Source organism: Apostichopus japonicus, chromosome 2 (genome assembly GCF_037975245.1).
Source record: "Apostichopus japonicus isolate 1M-3 chromosome 2, ASM3797524v1, whole genome shotgun sequence".
NCBI classification, from domain to species: domain Eukaryota; kingdom Metazoa; phylum Echinodermata; class Holothuroidea; order Aspidochirotida; family Stichopodidae; genus Apostichopus; species Apostichopus japonicus.
In genome coordinates, this window is record NC_092562.1 from 26,463,254 (window position 1) to 26,488,267 (window position 25,014).

The following is a 25,014-nucleotide window of genomic DNA, read 5'->3' on the forward strand; positions in this document are numbered from 1 at the left end:
GAAAAAAAAAAGTGTAACACACTTTGCCTAGCCTTGTTTACAATTTTCAATTAGCTGGAAATTGACAATTGGTTTGAAGGTATGTGCTATGTTTTGAAGAGGGAATATAGTACTTGACGTACACTATTGCTGTTTTGATGGATTGAAGGTTTCAAGTTTGACTAGTTTTCACCGGCATAATATTTTCGTTTTTGGTGGTGATTGATTTTATCCACACACGAGAAAGAATCCACAAGAATTAATGGCTAAAACTTGAAATAGTAAGTAATTAAAACAACCATCTACACTACAAGAAAGTTATTTCATGAAATGAATATTCGTTTGTCGTGATTAATAAAAAATGCAGACCTACGGAATTATTGAAATCATGAAAGCACTCGCGTAGCAATTACAAGACTCCCCCCCCCCCCTGGATTGGATTCGGTACCCAAATGTTCGGTTGGGTACCTGACTCAGGCCTAGTAGAAAATGAATGTGTTAATATGTTAATAAAAATAACAGAGAAAATATTATGTGTCTATTCCTGATCAGCTGAAAATACCTTGATTTTCCTTGTCGATCGCAACATTATTGGTAAAAGATGTTGAATCTGATGGAGCTGGAGATGCTTTTCTGGATCTTTTCCTGAAAATAATTCATAGAGTGAAAGTAACTATTTAGTGAGGGTAAAATTAACCATTAACATTGATACAACCTAATTCCTATAGATACATAGAATCGGTAAATGTTATTTCTGTTAAATAACTAGCTCTGCCTGTATAGTAAGCCTGGTGTGCTCACCGTATACTGCAAAGATACAAATAATTTTAATTCTAAGGAAAAGTGGCTGTGGTAAAAGCAGATTCTTTCATCCAAATTAAATCTCTTTGTACTTGGTCACTAATTAATTACCAGTTTCTCCAGGTCTTCCTGTGTTCACTCAAAAAAAGTTGCAAAAAGTTTCATGTGAGTAAATTAATCGCATTAAATACGCACTAATTTCACATGTTGTCACTTACTTTTACAGATTGTGAAAATGGAGCAAAACTTTGAAATTTGTTGCTGCATATTATTGAAACTGAGAGAAATACGTTCTAGAAATACATTGTTTACTGCTTGAATCTGGTTGAAGGGGAGCTAATGGCAATAATATGATGAGGTAACATTAACAATGAAATGTAATCAGGTCTTTTATGATAACAACAAGATTTATCTTACTTAAACTACAATGTTTGTGTCAGAGTAGATGTACTAATTCTACTCACTTTTATTTACACAGTCAAGCATTCTTGATGGTGGTTTCACAAACGGGAGAACATGCAGTCCCATACTTTGTGCATTACAATACAAATGAAACTTATGTATGTTAAAGTGATACTTAGTTTATTATACTTTAATGCTCTCTAAATATGTAAGCAATAGTCTGCTTACCTGTAAATTAACACAAATGTGATGATGATGAGCAATACTATAGCAAAGACTGCAGGAATGATAATAAACACTGCAAAGCTGTTGTCACTATCTGAAAAAAAGGAACACAGTCTTTATCCTTTAAATGGTCATTAGCTCCCCTAATTAACCCTTTCAGGAGATTTAACTCTAGAAAATGTGCCTAATGTATGAGAGAAGCATGTATGGTAGCAACACAATTAGAATCCTCAAACCACACTTACCTGTTTAGGAATTTCTAAAATACAAACTTACTAATGTCATATATCTATATGCATTATACTCTAGTACTTGGTAGAATGAGTAACTTTCTGACGTCCTGATTGGTTTTATTTTCTCTAGGTACCACCTTAGTGCCCTGACTGGACTCCAAAGTTTGTCTTTTTTGCAATCGATGATATCGAGGCTAGTGGCAGGAGGAAGATTTCCTCTGGGCTATAAGGAACTCTGGGTCAGATATAGGCCTACTCCACCTTATTCTAACCTCATAAAATCCCGGTTTGGTCAGCAAGATGTGTAGGCAGCTTCATCGCTTTGGTGAGGCCAATGTGACCAGGAAGGGTGTCTTAAACTTTAGAAATTCCAATGGTACGTTCAAAAGGGGGTTTTGCAAGGTTTTGAAGTACGTCATTAATGGAACATGACCAATCAAGTTTTTTGTTGGTGGACGACAATTGAACATGCCCTTCAAGACCTGGGCCAATATTTTGTTGTTGTTGCCCACAGTTGAACCGTCTGAGAATCCCTTGTGAACTGCCGCAATGACAGATCTGCAGTTCTTTATTGTGCGAACTTGTTTTCCCTCATCTGAGGGTTGTATAAACAAGTTAGCAATTTCTATTAAAGAAGCTTCCAGGGGATGGTGAGAGTTAGTGCCTGCCCATGAGAAGTACTTCTCCAATCTCGAGTCATAAATGGTTGTGGAGACCCTGTTGCATCTGTTGCCAGTGCAGTAATTTTGGATGGAATTCCTTATGCTTCCATGTGTCTCCAGATAATTTCTGCACTGAGAAATGTAGACCGTAAAGGTCTCTGTAGTAAAGTCGGCTCCTTACCTGGGTTAGAAGGGGCCCTTCTTCGGGAAGTTTGAGTGGAAGATCCTTGAGCAGACTAATCAGTAATGAACCAAGTGTGGTTGGGCAACATGGAGCTTTTAGTGTCATGGGAATGCTCAGGTCGACTGGTCCGTCCATGGAAAGGATAGTATATGCTTCTGGGTGGAACTGTCTTGAGCAGAACAACAGGCCCTTCTTGTTGTCCGCTGTTGCAAAAAGATCCATGAAATGGTTGACCAAATGTTCTGAACACATATTCTGCGCAAATTTGGGAAAGAGATCACTCTGTCTCTTCCACCTGCCCTCTGGATAGATTGTCTGTATTCAGGTTCTGATTGCCTGCTAGGTGAGAAATGCAAAGGTCTATGTTGTATTTGTCACATAGTCGAAGGAAGATTCATCTTCTCTGCACTAATCTTTGAGACTTTTTCCCCCTTGGTGGTTGATATAAGGCACTTGCTGTGTTGTCTGTTTGTACATATACCATGTGGTTCATTTTGAATGGTCTGCCTGAGAAAACGTGTCGATTGGCCCACCAGGTACAGAACGTCTGTTTGTAGAATGGTACAGGGATCATTTTGTTCATCGGATTCTTGGAGGGTTGTACCACTGCAGGAGATGTAGCAGTAGTGATTGCATCCAAAGTTTGCACCTTGGTGCTATTAGTTTGAGCCATGCTCTAGCCTGTGAACGTTGTTTCGATAGAACTTCCATCGTTTGAAGTGGGATGGCGTCTACCCTTCTTCTGTTGGGAGGACCCAACCACTTTGTAGATCTAGTACTGCTCTTAGGTTGGTGAGACATTTGGTTGCTGTTAGAGATGACTTGTTTTTATGCATTATCCAGCCTAGGACCTTCAGGAGGGAAACAGGGAAGTCTGTGTCTCTCTTTGAGTCCTCTTCCGATGAAATGATAAACCATTTGTCCATTTATGCAAATAATATCATGCCCTTCCTTCAAAGAAATGCCAGTATGGATCTGCTTACCCTGGTGAAGACTCTTGGTGTCATGGATAGGCCAAATGGTGGGGCGACAAACTGGTAATCCACTCCCAGGTAGTGGAACGCCAGAAACTTCTGGTCCTCTCTCTTGATTAGGATGTGCAGGTATGAGTCCTATAGATCCAACGAGGTGGCCCACATCTCCTTGTCTAGGATAGAAATGATTTAGGAAAGTGTTTCCATCCGGAACGACTTTTGTTTCATAAACGGTTTCTTCACAGGGCCTTAAGTTTAGTATGGGCCTCCAAAGGTCTGTTCCCTTGACTGATGACTGACTGATGACCGTAACATAACCTGGTTGGGCATTTCTGATCACTTTCATTCCAACAAATTTCATTTGAATGGTCAAAAGAGGAAGGAGGAGTCAGGGCCTGGATGGATGGTAGCCACACCCCGTTTGAAAAAGACTTGACCAAGAGCGTAGTATTAGAGGATAATGCTTTTATATGTGAGGTAAGGAAGTGTGTGTAATAAATTGGATGTGTTCACATAATCGGTTGTTTTTCATTGATCAGATTTGTAAAAACTTACTATTCTTCTAACAGTTTCAAAGGTTTGAAACTATGAAACAGTTAAACTTTTTTGGACCTTTTACTGTACGCACTACATCATTATTTATGTTTAAACTCAGCAAACTCTACACACTCCTAGTGTTGAATATTGCCACTTAATACTCAATTTCCTAATATACATAAAATGCAGTAACAGTACTCTCAGCCCATCCTTTGAGGTTACTGGCAGAAGAATACCTTGGTATCCTATTGTACTTCTCTTGGTAAATAAAGAAAGGTACGGATTGGAAAATGATAAAATTCACTTGTTCAAACTAACCATCTTGAGGTTTTGGAGTAGATGGCATTGGATATGTTACTGCCATAGATGCTTCACTTAGGGGGCTTTCCTGATCTGTTGTAAGGGAAACCATGAAAGTGTAATTCTCTCCAGGCTCAAGTCCTTCGATGATAGTGTACATTATACTTCCAGAGACTGTTGGTACTCTCTGTGGATCATCACTACTACCATCCACCTTGTAGTAGATAGTATAACCAGTTATCCCAGTACTGCAAGTAACATCATTATCATCAACCTGTTGATCAAACATGGAAATTTTCAATATTGTTGTTATATTATAGCATAGAAGACACTGCATCATCTATGTAATAATTTAGTATATATGACTACTTTATAGTGCATCAATGTATAAACTAGATGAGTCAATAAGTGAGGAAGCTGAAATAGGCTAGAAGAAACTAGAAGAAAAGAGGTGAGGTGTGATGGGAAGGTTAGGTAAGCCAAGGATGGGGAAGCTGAAACCAAACTGGAAAGGAAGGGAGGGGAAGGGAAGGGGATAGTTTATCATTTCTTCAGTATCTTCCGTCACAAAAGGATTGCATCTTTGATCGAGCTCTCTGCATCCTTCACTGAGTAGCTCAACGGTAATGCCTGACTAGTTTTTCACTATGTTGTCTAACATATTGTGTACTATATCTATATATACTGTAGTCACTTTTAATATTCCTATGCATTTACAGCGGTTTCAAATGTGTTTAGCATACCTGCCAAGTAACATTCAGTTGGTTCAAGTCTGTTACTGTTGCCATCACAGCTGTAGGAGTAATTAGTTCTGTAAATAACAGAAATGAAACAAGGTGAAGAAACGATGAGTTTCTGAGTGTAAGATAAGCATGCGGGAACTTTCCTATCATCAACATATTGATTCCACTTAAAAGAAGAAAAACCTGTGGCAACTTCACCTGTACTTAAACCAAGGGCAGCGGAACCAGGGGGGCACAGGGGGCATGTGCCCCCCACTTTTCCTCAGGTTAAAAATGTGCCCTTTTTCTACATAAAAATTGAGATGTCTCAAGTTAGCAAGAGGCCAGGGAACCAGAATGAACACTCGGGAAGGGCCGTTTCCAGCCATCTGAGGGGTTTGTAAAACCAAAAATTTTCTTGTACGCTCCACGCCAACCGATGGTGGCGCTCCGCTCAGATAGTCGTGCATACAACTTTGCAAATCCTGGCTACGCCCCTGACTTTTAATGAATATCTGTGGGTCAAACTCAAAGCTAATTCGAATGGAAAAAATTTGTTAAGATATTGACAAGCAATAAACTCTAATTCGGAAGATTCCTACATTAGCAACTAGCATGATTTCACCTCATTTTGTCTCAAAAGAAAACTTTTCCTTGTTTCCCAATTTGCACATTGGATATTGCAGTGCTAGTGTGCATATTTTCCTTGAGGGGGAGGGGGGGTACTAAATATAAAGCTGCATCAGTCCAATCGAATTTCTGCAAAGTGCCCTTTGATGTCGGTGCCCCCCCCCCCCCCAGATTAAAAGTGCTTCCGCCGCCCTTGACTTAAACTGTCCAGAATGCTATAAATATTCCTAATTTCCACAATCTTCTAAGCATGGAATTTCCTGTGTTGCATATCCTTACCAAGACATTGTTAAAACTGCTATTGGTATTTGTGTATGATTCCTAACTGTTTATTTATATTGATTGATCTGTGTTTATACACTGATCATCTGGTTACTGTTTTGTCTGTCAACGAAATTGCATGGCATACTATACTTGCATCTTCATCACCATTTGACCAATTTACGATCATAGTGACCTCCTTATTACTTCAAACAACTAAGAAATGAAACAAACTCTGAATATTAACAAAATATATTAGATCAATTATGACAACTCACCCTCACACAATGTCTTGACAGTCATAGGTGGACCCCTAGGACCCTCACCCATGTCCCCTTCCCTAACAGTTGATACACTGAAGGCATAAATAGTGTCCTCTTCTAGATTGGTCTGTGTGTACTGTAGCAGTTGACTGGATTCTATGATATTACCAGTATTCCAGCTATCAGTTGCATCCTTCCTGTAGTACACAACATAACCAACCACTGGTGGATCCCCGACATCAGTTTGTTCATCCCAGGCTGTCCATATAATGGTTATAGAGGTCTGGGACATATTGACTATTTCAGGCGATTTACTGATAATAGGAAGTTCTGAATGGAAATGAGAACATTAAATTAAACCACACTAGAAGTAGAGTGTGCAAGCCGCTGCATGACTGTTCCCCCTCCCCCCCTTTTAGTGAAATTCAGATACTGCCAAGCAACATGCTTTATTATTGGCTATATAAATGCTGCAAATATACTGTCAAGAAATTTAAAGGCTTGGTAGTAGTAAAGTACAGATTGTTTAGATCTAAACAAATGGTCTCTTCATATCTGATTTCCAATGAAAAGATTGAGGAAATACTAGACTAGAGGGCCGTTTCCTTATATTAATTCTTTGTATTTGTACTATCGAGCAACTCATACTGTAGCATTAGTTCATAATTTTGCTTCTTGTTTATAAGTTTATACCAATGATGAAACAATTGCACTAGAACATTTTACTGCCCCAGTCTGTGAGAATGGGACAAGAGCTTGATATTTTGTTGTAGTTATCAGAGTTGCCAGTGAAATATTTTACATGGTACTTGCAGAGCTACTCTTCAATAGTAACAACTAGAGAACATATGTAGTTGAGGAGAATGATAGCAAATGATTCTAAGAGATATTAGTATAGTTACTGTGGTAAAAATTAACATTTAATTCCCCTGCTCAAGTATGTTTCATTGGCAACCAATGTAACACAGAATGTTCTACATTACTATTTAGAAGTTTGAACTTTGATGATGAAAAATTCAGCAAACCCAGAAAAAGATTTTCTATAAATAATTAAATTGACCAAATTTAGCAACACATTTCCAAAGAGCAAGGTTAGTAAATGCATTAACACTTTTAGTTCAAGTTTTCCATGTTTTGGGCTGTTTAGTACTTGTGAAGACCTATACAACATAAGAAGATATTAAATGTTAAATTAAAACTGATGACATAGGCAGTACCATACCTACATAAAGGTTACACAAGTCACAGACATACTGTAAGCTCAGAGCCAGTGACTAATTGACTATCTCTGAATGCAATTATTAAACCAGTTTTAACAGCTAGAACAATTAGTATTCTCCAATGGTCCTTCCCAGAAGCAAATTTTCAGAATGGTTGCAATCAAACTTCCTGATTGGTTATTTATACCAGGATTTAAGTACAGGGTATTATACTTGACATGCCAAAAACCAAGAAGAAGAAAAATCAAACAAAAGTTATTTGATCAAGTCATCACCAGACTTGCTCAAGTCACTCAAAAATTCTTAAAGATGCCATAAACTACCCAATGCATAATAGATTTTTTAGATGGCTATCAAAACTTTGAGATTCTTTACAATATATATTACAAAGTTATCATGTTTATTCTGCATTGAGAAAAATAACTAAGAAGAACAGAAATCTCATATGATGGTATTCTTCAGAAATAAGAAGCAGGCAATTCCTAAGCCTTTTCCTACGATCCAACATTTCCTAGATCTCTGAACGAGGCACCCATATCACTTTGTTTCTAAAAATTGTTATATTTAATTGCTTTATCCAAATACCCAGCAGGATGAGCACATAAAAATGTTAACAATTCAGCATATGAAATCATAACTCAACAGTGTTTAGTTACATGGTAAGCCCTAGAGTAGTTGTTTGCCACATTCAGAGTGTTTTTGTGTGTAATACTTCACATCAAAGCTAGTATCATTTGAAAATGGCAAGGGTTGTAAGTTTACTTTAAGTAGAGCAAAACACAGTTGATTTTGATCTTAAGATTTGGAATATTATAAAGTATTGATGTAATCAATGTAAAACATATAACAGTTATCTTACCATATTGGGACAAGGTTGTGTTTAACCAGGCAAACCCTGTACTGTGTGGTATCACACAATAGTATGTATTACCAGCTTGAGCATCAGTGGTTGTAAATAATGATCCTCTATGAGTGAAACCAGTCCTATTGCTAGCTTTGGTAAGGATACTCGTTGCCTGCAACGATGGAGAACTGAGATTCATAGTTTGGGACAGGACAACTGTGTACCTTGGAGAGGTCTGCTGTAACTCCTCAACCCAACATGTAACTGACCACTGTGTACCAGGATTGGTTTTATTGGCAGTAACATTAATGATTTCTGTAATGCAAGGAGGAAAAATCCCTATAAACTAAAAAAAATGATAGACAGTAACATTGTAGTAATTAATGACCATAAAGTTATAGAAATGGATGGTTAGCTGCTACCATAACTGTTACAAGTTTCCTTGTCAAGCTGTGGTAATTAGGTTGGATGAGATATCATTTCCTAAGAATAATATCTTTGACTGTCTAAAAACTGTGACCAAAGCTAGACATGGCTATTATGTTACAATTCAAATTACCTTACTAGATACTCACCAGCTGACAGAACAGACCAATGACTCATACAAGATTAGGGCATCAGGATACCTGCAGTTACATTATCTTGTGAAACATCACAAATTTACTGACTTGAAATCCACTACTGCATGGGGAAATCCATTCATAATTGAATGATGCTCTTTGTAATGCTACACACTATCAACAAACTAGGACTTCATTTGCCTGCAAATATGCAGTATTGTAGTGCGTCTGGAGTGCTTACAGTATTATGAAGAACTATTCGGTTGTTCATGCTGTTAGTTTTTGGGTGGACAACACACCAGGTACCTACAAAGTGAGGGCGCTTGTGAGCACCGAGACAGGCAAGTTGGCTATGCAGCTAGCCTCTGAAACTGCAATGTAAAGAGACTATATAAAACTTAAAGTTTTAACGAACAGTCATGCAGGTATCGTTCACTGGGCCAGTAATTTCAATATTGTAGCGTGATCAAGTACTACAATAATTACCTTCCTGACATCTGGATGGAGGGGAATCAATCCATGCATGATGCTTGCAGCATCCAACACATTCTCCTGTTACTCTATCACATGCATCAGAGTCACATCGACACTCCTCTCTGCAGTTATCACCAAAGAACCCAGCTTGACATTCTGAAATGAGAGGTGGCAATATTGAGGTACAGTAGTAAGTGTCAGTATGGTAACTTGCTCATTTAGGAGCTTCGATAACAGCTGGGCTTAAATAAAAGTAGGCAGGTTACAAAATAAGATCAGTCATTGACATCTGGCCTTCCTCATCAGTTAATGGTACTTACCTGTTCTGATGAATTAGTGGAATAGTCTATATATAGTCAGTGTACTACTCACAACCATTTATACCTAATCCTCGACAGAACAACGGTTCAACTAGAGGTCATGGTATGAAGTATGTACTAAGTTCTAACAATACTGATCAGTTAAGGGTTTTGGGACCCACCTGATTTTTATTCTTGTTGTGCCTTCGTTCCTTCTAAAATCCTAAAGTTTCTATTCCTATTATTATAATTCACACTAATTCATATAAATTAATTCATTTTAAAGATGCAAACAATTAAAATTTGGAACCTGACTATAACTATATAGTTTAATATACAAAACATTAAATATAAGAGACAGGGCTAAAGGGCTAAATGTCTTTCTAGGAAAGTTTCTTATGCTTTATCTGTTGACTGCATCCTGAAGACATCCAGTAATGATAAATGGCACAAATAGCAAAAATGACCTGTTTATAGTTATTAGTAGAGAAAGAAATATGTTAACATAAATTGAAATTTGATGGCCCATGATTCAGTAATTTATGATGAAAAGCCAAAAATTCTTATTTTGCGCTACAATTATGCTAGCTGATAGATGTCAATGTAACATATGTATGGGAGCCGTCATTCATTATTTTCAATACCAACTTATAATAAAGACACCTATTAAAATTAGTGAAATTATAGTTTCTTTTGTACTAAAGTCCAGATTTAAATCAATCCTGCACTTGTTTGGGGTTTTAAAGATGAATTAGAACGTAATATATGAGTATAGACCAGTGCACATAAGAAATTACCTAGACAGGACTGGCCATTTGGATCCAACATTGAACCTGGAGCACAGTTGTTATCTTCACATTGTCCTGAATTCTTATCACAACTGGCACCACCAAGACACAGACATTTCTCTGTACATTGGTTACCATAGTAACCATCTGGACAAACATCAGGAACTATGGACAAATAATATAATCATATCACTATCAAGCTGCATGATTTACACATGTCTGTTTTTGTTTTATATATTATTTGACTGTTTGGATGATATACCATTAGTCATAACATGATATTGGTTCTTGATCTGCAGGTAAATGTTTCAAAACAAAATCTTAAAGTATTAACCAGAATGCACAAATGCATTGTGGTTTCGATGATGAAAAATGAGCAGTTTCGTCATGAATCTGATGTTATGTATATGTACAATATACCCGATTTTAGTAATACAGTGAAAAGCAGTGTGATCTGACAAACAGTATATTTCCCAATTGCACAGGTTGTTCTGAAATCACCATTGACCTCACAAACAGTTTTCTTGTACTAAATGTAACATATCAACACACTAAATATAACATCTGTCCTTTTTGAATGATTGTGTAACATGTTTTTCACAAGTTGACTCCTGGTGAATTAAAACGACAACTGACCTCCACCCACAACATTAGGCTTCTTGTACTAAATATGAGTACAATTACATACCAAATATGCGATCTGCCCAAGCTTCCCTTACGATATTATGTTTAGGAAGGTGCATTAAGCACAGATACAGGTAAGGGGGTAGTGAAGTAAATATTTGGCATTTGTTGACTTCAAATGACCTTTGACCTCCACCAAAAGCAATAACAGGCTCCTTAAATTTGATATGGTACTGTACATTGAAAAACCAAATATGAGATTTTTCTAAGGTTCCCTTCTTGCAATTTTAATATTTTACAAGGTTTTCACAATTTGACTTCTGATAACCCAAAATGACCTTTGACCTCCACCAAAAACAACCAGCTTCTTGACTCAACGTGGTACTTCTACACACCGATTATGAGGTCTGCCCAAACTTCCATTCTTGAGATATCCTGTTCACAAGGTTTTAACAATTTGGTACCTGTTGACACCAAATGACCTCTGGCCTCCTTCTCCTCCTAAAAAAAGGCTTTTCGTTCCCAATGTGGTTCATACACATATCAAATATTAGATCTGCTCAAGTTCACCTTCGTGAGATATCATGTTTACAGGGGTTGACACCAAATGACCTTTGACCTCCACCAAAAACAATATTTTTTTAAAGTAAATATGAGGTATGCCCAAGCTTCCCTTCTCGAGATATCGTGTTTACAAGGTTTTCACAATTTGACCCAATATGACCCCATATGACCTCCACATAAACATATAGCTTCTTCTACTTAATATCCTACTTTCACACACCAAATATGAAGTTGGTCCAACCTTCCCTTCTTCAGATATCATGTTTACAGGCTGGTCGTCACAAATACACACATGTTAGTGTTGTCTTTGTTTTCTCCTCTTTCTACAGGATCACTGGTGAGGTTTCTGAGAGTTAGTGTGGACTATATATTCAATCAAGTGAACTATCAAGGGAACACTCAATTGAACATTCAAGTGAACATTCAAGTGAACATTATGGTGAACATTGCTTAGTGAGTGAACATGCTATATACAAATAGTGAGTGAATCATATTAGCGTGTGTATAGAAACTCTGAACAGTTTTTTTCCTACAAATACCTACTTTAACAACACACACCCACACGCCATCATAAATCTAAAGGTTACAATTATCATCGAAACCAAAACAAGTATGTCATAGAAATGATAGTAGTTCACATTAACATGTCAGCGGCTGACATTTATCTGCTACTACAGAGTAAAGAAATAACATAATCCAAAGTCACACTGTCTATGTCACACTGTATTATGTTGCTGGTTTACTAACTCTCTATAAATCCTTCGTACTGAGGATATCAAATGATGTGATAACTATACAGGTAAATATGTGAAAAAAAGTACAATAGAGTGTAAAGTTTGCTGTTAAGAGAGTTAAAACCTGCCTGCCTGCCCAGCCAAGCCCCCACCCCATCTGTTAAACAAATAATGATCTGGAGGAAAATAATGACAGATGGACGGACGGACGGACGGACGGACGGATGGACATATAAATAATAAACATAAATACAATTTCATGTATGCTAAACCTTCCATAGCAGCTTAGCAACAGAAATTTATACAACAGTAGTGTTTCTATGTTTCATGTCATTACTATCAGAATTAAGAAAGAAAAAGGAAGAAAAGAGAAAGTCTGTAGTAAAGTTTGTGATTTCTTATCATAACATTGTTCTTGTATTTGAAATGATGAACAGCAACTGCGATAAATGTAAGAAAGAACGTATCAGTCTGAGTCCCACATCCTATAACAATAACAGACACATGTTACATACAGTAGATGGTCAAATTCCCTCCTTAACAAACCATCAATACACAAATATGGATTGCTTAGTTCATGTATACAAGTTATCAGGTTTTGACAACAAATTCTTTGGAATCACTCAATATAAAATGACTCGCACAGCAAAAAAAATCTGTTCACCAACTGAACTTACACTCACTACAATGCTAATTTAATCTCTGTACTTTGCTGATATTGCAAAATCCAATAGAAAAGTAATATAACTTTGCATGCTATATAGCTAGAAAAACAGACTACATAGTATAAATTTCCCTCATAAAATGATCTTTCTGTGCGATATCTCAAACTGTAAACTGTAAAAAAAAAGAGAAGATAAAATGAAGTGAAATATGTCACACAATTATAATAATCATGCATGATAACCACACCTATGTATTTTTATCAAATAATGTCCAACCTATCATTGGCAACTTGACTCTGCTATTCCGAGCATAATGATGTTACTCCAGACCTGCTTTGAATTTTCTCTTTATACTGTCTTTACTGCAAAATAATGTACCAAACTTCCACAAGTTGTTACTTCCCTACATACTAGATATATCTAGGTGGCTAAAAGAAACCACCAAAGAAAAGGACTTTTACTCATACGCTAATATAAGCTTAATGTTGCGTTACTCTTAAAATGTGACACATTTGGAATATTTGCTCAGTTGAAAAAATGTCTGTAAATTCATTTAACAATTCAATGTTTTCTGGAAATATTTTTTACCTCTGTGGATTAGTGATTAAATATTATTCAGCTCAATTCACATGCTGACATTCATTCTGCATTGGGAAAATAATTTTTTTTTGAAATATTCAACATACAAGCTGCTCTGATGATGCGGTTTTAATTTAAAGGTGCAGACAATGAATGTCTAGTAGTTTTTGTTAAGCATGCAATCAACTTGGCCTTTGGAATATCCGATTATTAACTTCCTTATTGTATACATTTATTTTTACCATGGTAAGTTTCTGACAAATAACCCTTGTGAGTGAACTTTTTTTAATCAATCTGGGGTCAAATTCATTCAATGTAATCACTATACCATGACAAAGGTATATAATCAATGCACTGAGTAACTATAGTGTGTACAGTTCTATAGTGTGTGCTTTAACATACTGTATAGAAACTACATAGGGCTTGAAGGAGGAAATACAAGTTTCAACTGCTTGTATTCAGTCTGAGTAAATGCAATGCAAAGCGATTAGTATACATTTAAACCCTATTTAATGAAATGTGTGAAGGTATATAATTGCACAGAAATAAACTTTCAGGTGAGCATGACAACAGCTCACTTGATATAACTAAATACAGTATGTGTAATCCTTGCTCCATGCATACATATCATGAAACAGTTGTATTTATCATGTACCTTCAAAGAACATAATCTAACTGATAATTCCAATGAAAGCATCCAACTTACTCTGACAATTATTCCCACTCCATGCAGCTTGGCAGCCTCCTGTGTAACATTCACCTGTAAATCTGTTACAGCTGCCTTGATTCTGACAGTGGCAATCTTGTAAACAGCCAGCACCATATTTACCTGGTTCACACTCTGTAAGCAAAACGATATAAGACTTGAGTGTTAGCTCTTTCACACTTTATTAGATTTGGCTCATAGAAATTATTGGTATGATCACAAAAATTGAATGTCTGTGCAAAAGGAGAGAGAACTATAGCAAAACACAATATGATATAATTTCATGATTATAGTATGACTATAGCCATATCCTTTTCAATGCAATAAATATTTGCTATCCCTTAAGGTGTATCAATTAACTTGACAAAAGTTGAATTTTTCAGGATGCAACCAAACTATGTCACAAAGATAATTGAACACAGCTAGATGGAATAAATTCAACTGTAAATTGAAGAAATCTAGGTCTCTAAAATCCAGCTACCTGTATTGGTAAAAACAAGACCAGAATTGGGAACAGGTATCAAGACTAAGATTTAAGCTATCATAAGACTCTGCATTTCCCTGAACCAATTTCAACCAACCATTCATATTATCGTATAATAATTTACACTTAAATACTAATACTTTTAAAGGTAGCCAAAAAATTGCTTTAATTTTTGTTTCTTTGAAACTTCCTCTCTGGTTTCCTTTCTTGCAGTGACAATGTCAATGCTTTATCATACATGTTATACTTGTTACAATGATTATATGAATTCTGTTAATATACTCTAAATTTTCTCATCATGTGGTTTTATACTGCACCACTGAGTTGATGCGAAGGAAATGAATTGAATTGAATACTGTTAAAGCACAAAATTGTATATACACCAATAAGTGTACATGCTGAAATACTATGCAGTACACTATACTGCACTTATTTCACATACTGAAACATGTACTGAACTATGAACTATCTGCATGTTAAAAATCAAATTTTACATCCATATAGCCTAACCTCTAATTTCGACAAATGGTGAAAATTAAAGGTCCAGCTGGGCTGCTGGCTCATAGCACATAAGGTCATACTTTCTCAATCTTACTAACATGGCTAACATTTGCAGCCTCTACATTGGTTAAAAATCACTTCCAAGAACAACAAAAAAAGCATCAACAAAATACTCACCCACTGAACAACTAAGATCTTTGAATCCAGAGTTACATCTGCATCCAAAAGGATCTATTAGACAAAACAGTCTCCCTCGGCAACCATTATTAGTCGCTCCATTTCCAACAGTACATTCAAACTCACAAGAATAGCCAAACTTGTCAGGACCACACCCTAAAAGAAAATATTTTTTTGCAGTTTTTATATTCAATGCAAAATTAATCAGCATTTTCAGACTGAAATAAAGAAAACCACACTTGATAGTTTAAAAAAATGTATTCCATGTTGTTCCACTGTGTGTCAAGAGAGATCTTAATCAACTCTCATGTTCAACCTGTGACACCACAATGATAATTGTACAGACTACAGGTATACACACATCCCCATGTATAGTTTCCTTGCATAAGTGATTGGAACAGCAGTGTAGAGTTACTTATTCATATACTGCTTCCCTTGATATGAATCATGTGAGACAATGTTGGCTATTTCAGCATATGCTTTGTTTCCAAAAGATGAAATGTAGCTCCTGTTCCTCTCATTCATATCCGTATTTCAGGAGCATCTATTTAGTAAAATGTGGCTTGTCTTGTGAAGATGTTATTAAATCTAAATGTGGTGGTATTAATGGAGAGCTATGACTTTAAACATTGATTAGGGCATAAAAGATGATAAATGCAAGGTGCTACAGTACAAGTTTAAGGACTACAGTAAGTCAATAACAAGATTACCTGGGAACCAAATTAATGTTAACTTTCACCCCGAAAATGGTTAATGGATGGTATCTTGAGAACACTACTATCAAAAGATGGGGTAAGAACTCCCAAGTTGGTGGATGCTTTTCATAAATATTACAAACTCTATTACTTAGAGGCAAGATGAGGAATATCCAACATAGTGTCCCACAAGGCGATGCAAACAAAACCTCAAAAGAACCTCAAAATGAGAAGTTCACAGACATCTGTACAAACCTGTCAGACAGTTTTGTCCCATGAATCCCGGAGCACAGATACATCTCCCAGTTTCATCATCACAAACTCCTCCATTGTAACAATTATCACAGATACTGGTACATCCTGGTGGACCCCATCTACCAGAACTACAAGCTGTTAACAGAAAGGAAAACCATGGGAGAACAAAGTGGAGGAAATAATAAAAGGGTGGTAGCATGTGGTATTCCTGAGACGTTCCTTTGGGGCGGTGGGGGTGGGGATGGAGGTGGAGATGGAGAAGGGAGACAGTTGTGGTTATTTCTTTTGCTTATTGATTCAAAGCAAAATTCATTAAAGGCATGTACAGTCAGAGAACTTCAAACATGCTATTGTCAAATACGTTAACTTTCACATTTCTTTGACTTAATTGTGAAAAAGAAGCAGAACTAGTTTGTGAGACATCATCATTTAAAGACTACGTGTATATTTCAAAATGTGAGACAAGATTCACTCTTCATACATGCAAAAAGTATTCTCCCAATTAGAAAAATTATGGGGGATTTTGCTGGATGTCGGCCGGCTGCAACCTAATAAAACAAACGTTGCTCACATTATTTTTCCAAATTCCTCCAATAAGACATGTGGGAACACATCATATCAACATCAGTCATACCTGGACCCCTCCATGCATATGTTTATTTGACATGGATTGACCCATGTACCTAAAACTTAGTGGTAACAAAGACTAAAATATGTGTGATTTAAGTTGTATCACAAGCTTCAAGTACTTTATAAACCTACCAAGAAATTACAAACTTCTTAAAGGAGAAATCAGTGTTTGATGTCGTCAACACTGTGTTTTATCCTGTCATGGCAATTTATGCTGTTCATTCACTACTCTGTCAATTATTACTACTATGTCCATTCGCGTTCACACATATTCACTAATTATCGAGTACTTGCCTGAAGAAACATGATTGACATGTTTTTTTTTTTTTCTGCAGCCTTTTTGTATTTAAATTTCCATTAGCCTACTTCATAATTCATGACCGTTTCAAAACAGCCATATAGAACCACACAAGCAATAACATGGAATACAACCACATTAATGGTATGCAACACAGTTTATGAGCAGAAAACATTGCATTGCCAAACTCAAGGATGGACATAAGTTGCCCAAACCAACAAAGGAATGAAAGCGATATCATGCAATGTTAGAAGTCTGACGCTCAAAGAGTGACAATCGGAAAGGAAATTATCATATAAATATGGCAATGGTTAAATATGGCAAAACATTAAAGCTAATGAGTTTGCAAGATTTCAATGTTAACGTGTGATTGATTCAAGGTAATTTCAAAATGGAAGTCAGTTATATTAATGACATGATAAGGAATTAAAAGTAATGTGTGATTAATTCACGGCAATTTAATAATGGCGTGCAGGTTGAAAATGATGCAATATTCCAACTTTAAGCTTCAGCAGAAAAAAATAAATAGCATTATGATACTTAAGTCACACTTATGATTTGACATGCAAGACAAGTTAATATGTTTTTTCTGAGTTTTTCCTGTGTTTTAAGACTAACAACAGGATTTATGTAATTGTTACCAAAGGGATAGCTACACATACCAAATAGTGCAACCAAGCTGCAATGTGGATATCAGTTTGTTTAACAAATTATCGGACTCCAACCAGTGTTGATGACAATGACATGATATGCTTTGTCCTCAACCAAACAAAAGGTAGACTGACAAAAACATTTGAGCATGATATCCAAAAATATTCCAACACTCAATTTGAGTTGGCACTGTACATGCTCATATGAAACAGTTCCTTAGGATATACTGTAGCTACATAGTGTCATTCCAAAGGGGTCAAGTGCTCTCCCAATGTTTGGCGGCTCTCAATGATGAAGCTTGCCATTTTTAAAAAGGTTTTTTTTGATTAAGTAATAACAATAACTTAGCTATGTCTACCTCTTAAATGCTGCTGATATTAAGTACTGAACATGATGACAATTTCATTACCTACATTCTCCCCCTCAGCCCCCCCCCCCCCTACCAACATACACACATGCACACACGCTGCTCTTATTTTACTTTGATTGCCCCCTCTCCTTCCACCCCGTTCTTCCAAATATCTTATGAAGCCACTGCAGCCACACTATTGTTCATATGATGCAGAATATCACAATCAATGTTATATCAGTAACATAATACTCATTTCGAATGATAATTAGCCGTCTAGGCCAATTCGACAAATGCACACAGGGTATAAAATCTGGCAGTATATCCTCAAAGTCAAGCTTTTGTTTAGTTTAAAGTTTAATATTAAAGATTTGTAGTATAAGCCTAATTAAATACAATTTCTGGTGGTTTGCTTACCACAGTCAGTCTACTGATTAAAATGCACTACAGCTACACTTACTGGAAGTTGAAAATGATCATATATGTGCAGGGGAGTCAACACCAATAGAAAAGTTGGTGGGACATAAATGATTGACCATGGATACAGTAAAACTGAAGGAGTGTGCGCCTAGCACGCACTGCGATCACCTTGGTGCAAATCTGTTGTTGGGTGGTGTCCAGGGGCCTGCCTTAGGGCCTCTGATGTGTTCGAGGGGTGAAGCTCTAGCGGGGCCCAGGGGACAGACCCACATCTAGAAACCTTCAAGTTCGCTTCTGTTTGATACCTGAATTGATATGTGAGTCATATATATCTTAACAATACTCACATCTGACAAAGGATTATACTTTAACAAATAAGAAAGACTTATCTAATTAAAGTACAGGTGTAACTAAGGGCCTTTTTAATGAAAATTGAAACTAAAACCAAAAATGGAAGCATTCTTAAACTTTGCACACACTTATAACATCATCTTGTTATACAGATGGTATCTTAAATACATTTAAACAGCACTATTGGGTATCTGGACATATTCAATTGATCGGAAACATTGCAACCTTATAAAATGAAGATACTTCAGGGCTATAGGCTGGGTATAATCTCAAGCAGTTGGGGAAGATATTTAGCATGCTAGGGTATTCTCATGGTAGTTGTAGCTTATATGCTGAGGGGAAGCCAATTGGGGAAGTTAGGTGTAAATTAATTGTTATGATTGTGAATTATCATTCTTTATTTGACATGCCAAATGGAACCTCATGTGGGGGGGGGGTAGGGAGAGGGCAAATGAGCAGGCCTACTTTCATTAGGAAATGTAAATCTCAGGGGGGGGTAGCTGCCCCTCTCCCCCTTCATGCCCTATGAACTTAATCACAAGTAAATATTCTGTCAATATGTGTACGAAAGTACTAAACATGTTGAACAGATGAGATAGCAAAATGTTTGAGCTCCCTTTATGAGATATATAAGTCATTATGAGCCTGCTAACCCTAGCGCATACATTATGTAGTCACTACACCTGGGAGGACATTTAACATTGTGTCCCCCAACCTTCAGAAAGTGGGGAGGTGTCCCCCTGGCCCCACTCCGTTGATTACACCCCTGAGAATGTGGGTAACTAGCAAAACTTGAAAGCGGTTTGGGAAACGATGAGCAGTTAGGCGATAAGGCATAAAGCCCATCGTTCACTAACATGATTTTTCTTTATTTTACCTTTAACGCTTTTGTTGAACATCGACCTGAGTAACAATGCCAAGCACATATTTTGGTTGTACTTGACATTCCTATTATACCTGTGTAGGTTGTAAGTCAAGTCAGTGCTTCTCCTTTGCGTTATATAGCAGATAATCATCAATTGTTTCATTTTGAAGATCTCCCAAGATACTGTCAACGGGCACTTTCATACCAAGTTTGGAGAATATTGGACCAGCTGTTTATGAAGGTTTTTGACACAAATTTGCATAAAATTATTCCTTTGACCTGTAACCCCATGACTAAAATATTTGATAGAACTTGAAATACACATACATGTGACGGTTGCATGTCAATGCAATTTTCCCACTTGGATCTATTATTAAAGAAACTTTTCACTTTTCCCTTAATTTGACTCAATTTGCTCTCAGAGGCATATAGTGTATGCAAGTTCCCATCATAAGACATATACTACCTACCAAGCTTGAAGAAATCAGTCCGGCTGTTTGATAATTCTACTGGCAGATGTCACAATATCACACAAAAAAAGATGGCCAACCTTTGACCCTATTCCAGAAAATGGAGTTCAGGTCATACCTCAGTCACCATATCATGGGTCACCCCTCAAGACTTGCTACTCCTGAACATAAACATTTATCATAGCTGTATAGCACCTGAGATACAACATGTCATACTCCCTAGATACATAGAAACAATTAAGGGATGAGGTAAGAAAGAAAAAAGACTCCATCTAATATCCATTCATAAACTTTAACTTATTTCTATAGTCTTCAAACATGTGCAAAATCAACTAAATTTTCAAAACTTTTCACTCATTCTACCTTCAAAAAAGATCACTAGAGCCATGTGGATTAAGGCTTTTCAGATCAATACATAGCTGCCATGAATACATTAGTTACACTCGTTCACTGTTGCTGGGTGAAAATCAAACATTATACCACCACTCATATACTCAATACAGTAAGTATAGGAAATATATTATTCTTACCACGGACTATCAATCTATTCAATCCATGGAGAGCTTCATTTCTTCGACCGCCAATTTGACACTCATAGAGACCATTATCATCAGTAGCAGCTTCTCTGTTTATGATGAAATCATTGGCGTCATCCCTATCTCTTAAAGTATCTGTACCATTGATTCTCCATCTTTGCTTAGTCATATCAGACCACTCCATGTCTATCTTGACACCTGTATCTCCTGCATTAACAGTCTGAGTAAACTGTCCATTGACTGGAATAACATAAGCTGTAAATGAAAAAGATCTGACGATTAATGTACCTGCCAATTTTTACATTTTCTGGTTTGTGTACATTTATATGCTATACTATTCTGTGTTCCAAAGTTTATATGTCATAACAGAATGGTTGTTATCATGTTTCAGGTTCATTACATGTTTACATGTAATACAATAATTATCAGGAAATTAGCAGCAAACCAAACAGAGTTAAAGGAGAATTAAATCCTAGAATATTGTAGTGCTCACATTTTTCATAATAAATCATAATAATAGCTAGTCAGAAAGACTATCACCTGTATTTTCCAATTATATTTCTATGTTCATTATATATGTAAGGGTCCATTAGTCTGTTACCTTTCAATAACCAGGGCAAATCAAAAGGGATGTTAGTGATCGATATATATATTGTGTTTTCAAGAAAAAGAAGTAGTCCACTTACAGCAAAATGAAATTAAGAAATGTGAAACAAAGAAAATATTCTAATTAAGAATGTCTTAAAAATACTTTACACAACTGAAAACAAATAACCAAGAATACATTGACAAAATATGGCAACCAAAATGGTTTCTACGATGAATATCTTCTTTCATCATATCAGGGAATAATTTAAATGGTATCGCATCAAAATGCTATTTAACAAAATTTGAGGGGAAATTCAAGTGATACACAAAATGTGAACAGCAGTCTTTGTACGCAAGAACACTTGAATATTATACTGTACACAAGATTCAGAGGATTCAAAACTAGAACACAAACTTTGAACACTGAATTATTCCCTGCATATTAACAACTGTTATTACTACTGTCTGCAGTGACTTACAGGCTCACTTCAATTGGACATAAACTTATCTTTAGAAGCCCTCCATGTCCACGGATTGTTTGGAAAAAGAAGATATTGATACTTTTGGATTTAGAATTATATTGTTGGAACCAGAAATAAGGAGAAACATTAAAGAGAACAGACAGAAATACTCACAAAGGGTTCACCTCTGTCAATGGTTGCATTGACTCTGTACATAACATATATGTACTACTGCGGACACTGTTTAAAATGCTAAGATGACTTTGACGGTGGCTTCCCAATAAGACAGAATATCAGTTGTGTGAGCAGCCACGGGAATTACTTTATAATTTGGAGTTTTTGAAGTTCAAGGAACAGCATCTACTGTATTAGTGCTGGGAAAATATGACAAACAGGCCGACTTGTACCTTGCATAGCCTGACTGTAGCAGTACAGTAAGTTATCAATGTGGCTCACTTAAATGTCACTTTTGTAGCACTATCTGTATTAAAAGAAACTTAGGACACTTACATAGTGCACTTGAAAAATAATTTTAAATGTTAGAAATTAGAATATTATTCTGAGTTTACGTTTTCATGCAGTGGCGGCAGAACCGGGGGGTGGGCTTGAAAAAGTTGAGGGGGCAAATGCATGATAAGCCCCCCCAATATTTACCAAGGCCCCGAAACGTGCATCTGCCCATTTTTCAATGCATACTTGTCGATCTGTCCGATGCACACGTATACTATATAGGTGTAATAATTTTAGTAATTGCTGGGGGACCCTGGTCCCTCGGCCCGTCCCCTGGCTATAGACCACACTGTCACCCCAACCGCGTCTTCACGCCCCGTGAAAAGTGGAAGCAGTGAGTGTGAGTACCGATAAGCCTAACACAACTTCGTCTTAGGCCAATGACTTGCCTCATTTCAGCCAGTTCTCCAACATCCCCTTACTTAGTGGCGGAGCGTCCATACATACAGTCAGGGGGCGGATCCACCCCCCCCCTCCTGACGGACTCAAATGGACTGCTGGCGCCCTTTTCAGCTTTTCACTACTTTTAACTTATTCGCGATTATTGACTATTTTATTGCGCTCTCATATACCTATTGACATTTGTCATATTCTGTTGGTGTATAACTTTCAGACAAAATGGCGACAACACCTATTTATTCTCCGTTTATCTGCAAATTAGCAAGGCCCGGAAAGGGTCATTTCCTGCAATCTAGGGAGTAACTTTACTCAAAAATTTTCTGTACGCTCCGCGCCAACCTGTGGTGGCGCTCCGCTTAGATAGTGTCGAAAGCGCCCCTACAGACCATTCTTGCCTCCCCTGACCAATACCCCTAGCTCCGCCACTGCCCTTACTACACTCAAAAAGGTCTTTGCGAGTACACTACGAGTAATAGCTACTCTCTTAAAACACCATCGAATATACAAATTACAATGTTTTTACATACTTTTACGTGCAATCTGAGAAATTGCAGGCTTGAGACCCATATTTTAGGGCTAGGTATTCGCAGCATAAAACACTCGGGAAGTGCTGTTTCCGGCCATCTGGGGGTTTGAAAAAACCCAAAATTTTCTTGTACGCTCCGCGCCAACCGATGGTGGCGCTCCGCTTAGACAGTCTCCACACATTAGCCCCCCCCAATAATTTTTCCGTTCCGCCGCGCCTGTTTTCATGCAAACCCTAGTGTTAACTCCTTTAAAACAAATAGTAATATTGCAGCTCAGTAAGTACAGTAGCAGCCACCTTTGTGGATCAGTATTGAACCACCATATATGGCACCCTAGGTTGGTGAAATATTCTTCATATTATGGATAAAACACTAAAGATACAGTTGTGATTGATCCCAATATTCTTTGCTTAAAGGTATCTAGAGACTTAGTCTATTATCTAAGAGGCAGTAGCCAACTTGTTTTACACAAGATTTCACAAGATCTCGAACCTTTAACTAAGATTAACTAAGAATTCTCAGGAAGGCCCGACCAGCTTAATGTTACTAATGTTGCAACCAACATTCCTGCACTACAATGACTACAAAGGACTTGTGATATCTTGTGAATGCCAAATGAGACCAAATGAGATGCTTCAGCTCTGTTACATGATGTTAATAAACATAAAAATATGATGATTCAAAACTGCCTTGGCGACTAAGCCTTAAAGGAAGATAACAATTTTTTTCTACTGTATATAACACCTGCGAGCAGAAAACATTTTGAGTATTCACGTTCTGATCATAACTAATTTTTTATGAAACACCTAAGAGACTGTAACTAGGCCATTTTAGTTGTTCTTAAATTCTGGACATTTATGTCACTTGATAAACAGAATAAATGACACACTGTCAAATTCCGACTGAAACGAAGCCATGTGTGCAAATATTGTCGAAAAGATTGCTGACTTTCGTACACTGTAGAAACAAATCCTGAAGTGATAGTTTGTGGTACTGTTTGTGGGATAAGGGGGTTACCCCAATAATTTGCTAAAGACAAGAAAGACTTTCAGTGATTCCTCTTTCTAAGATTATTTTGGCTTTAAATTCACTATGATGGCATATCTGAAAGTGGGACAGCACCCAGGGGTGCATGTGGGTCATATTCCACCCATTTTAATCTTAGCCCCCTCAATCCATATCCCCAGTTGATTCTTGTAAAACAAAACCAAAGTTTCACCACCTGAGAGACCCCCTATTGTACAAGATTGTCTGCTTCGATGACCCCAGGCTAGGCAGCATCCCACTCTGCAAAGGTTCAGGCCCTTCCTTAATCAGTAGGGATAATTTATTCCCTCACCCCCCTGGGCCCATAAACACACACTTGAGGTTATACTAAATTCTGAACTCCCAAACTTTAAGACCGACCTAAGTTTATCTTTTTCTTTTCAAGGGGCAATTTTTGTGCTTGAACATTTATAGGCAAATTAATGCTAGACCTATATATATGTGAAAAGGCTCCAACTTCCAGAGGCTATTGGCTCATAACCCCATCACTTTCCAGTCCAGTGTTACTTACATTACAGTGTTTCTTAATAATTCCTTTATCTGATTGGCATACATTTGAGCTAACAAATC

The 25,014-nt window shown here is 37.0% G+C and overlaps 2 protein-coding genes across 3 annotated transcripts in view; both read right to left on the reverse strand.

Moving 5' to 3' along the window:
- LOC139984175 (uncharacterized) overlaps positions 1-25,014 on the reverse strand; it is a 260,085-nt gene that overhangs the window by 112,236 nt on the left and 122,835 nt on the right. The window lies entirely within an intron of this gene.
- LOC139984224 (uncharacterized) lies at positions 3,253-21,162 on the reverse strand. Its single transcript, XM_071998044.1, has 11 exons — positions 20,907-21,162; positions 16,343-16,477; positions 15,393-15,548; positions 14,231-14,365; positions 10,368-10,523; positions 9,284-9,427; positions 8,253-8,552; positions 6,189-6,503; positions 5,041-5,108; positions 4,316-4,571; positions 3,253-3,633 (listed from the first exon to the last, which is right to left on the reverse strand). Exons 1-11 carry the CDS (start codon positions 21,094-21,096, stop codon positions 3,599-3,601), a joined length of 1,890 nt encoding a protein of 629 aa, XP_071854145.1. The 5' UTR covers positions 21,097-21,162; the 3' UTR covers positions 3,253-3,598.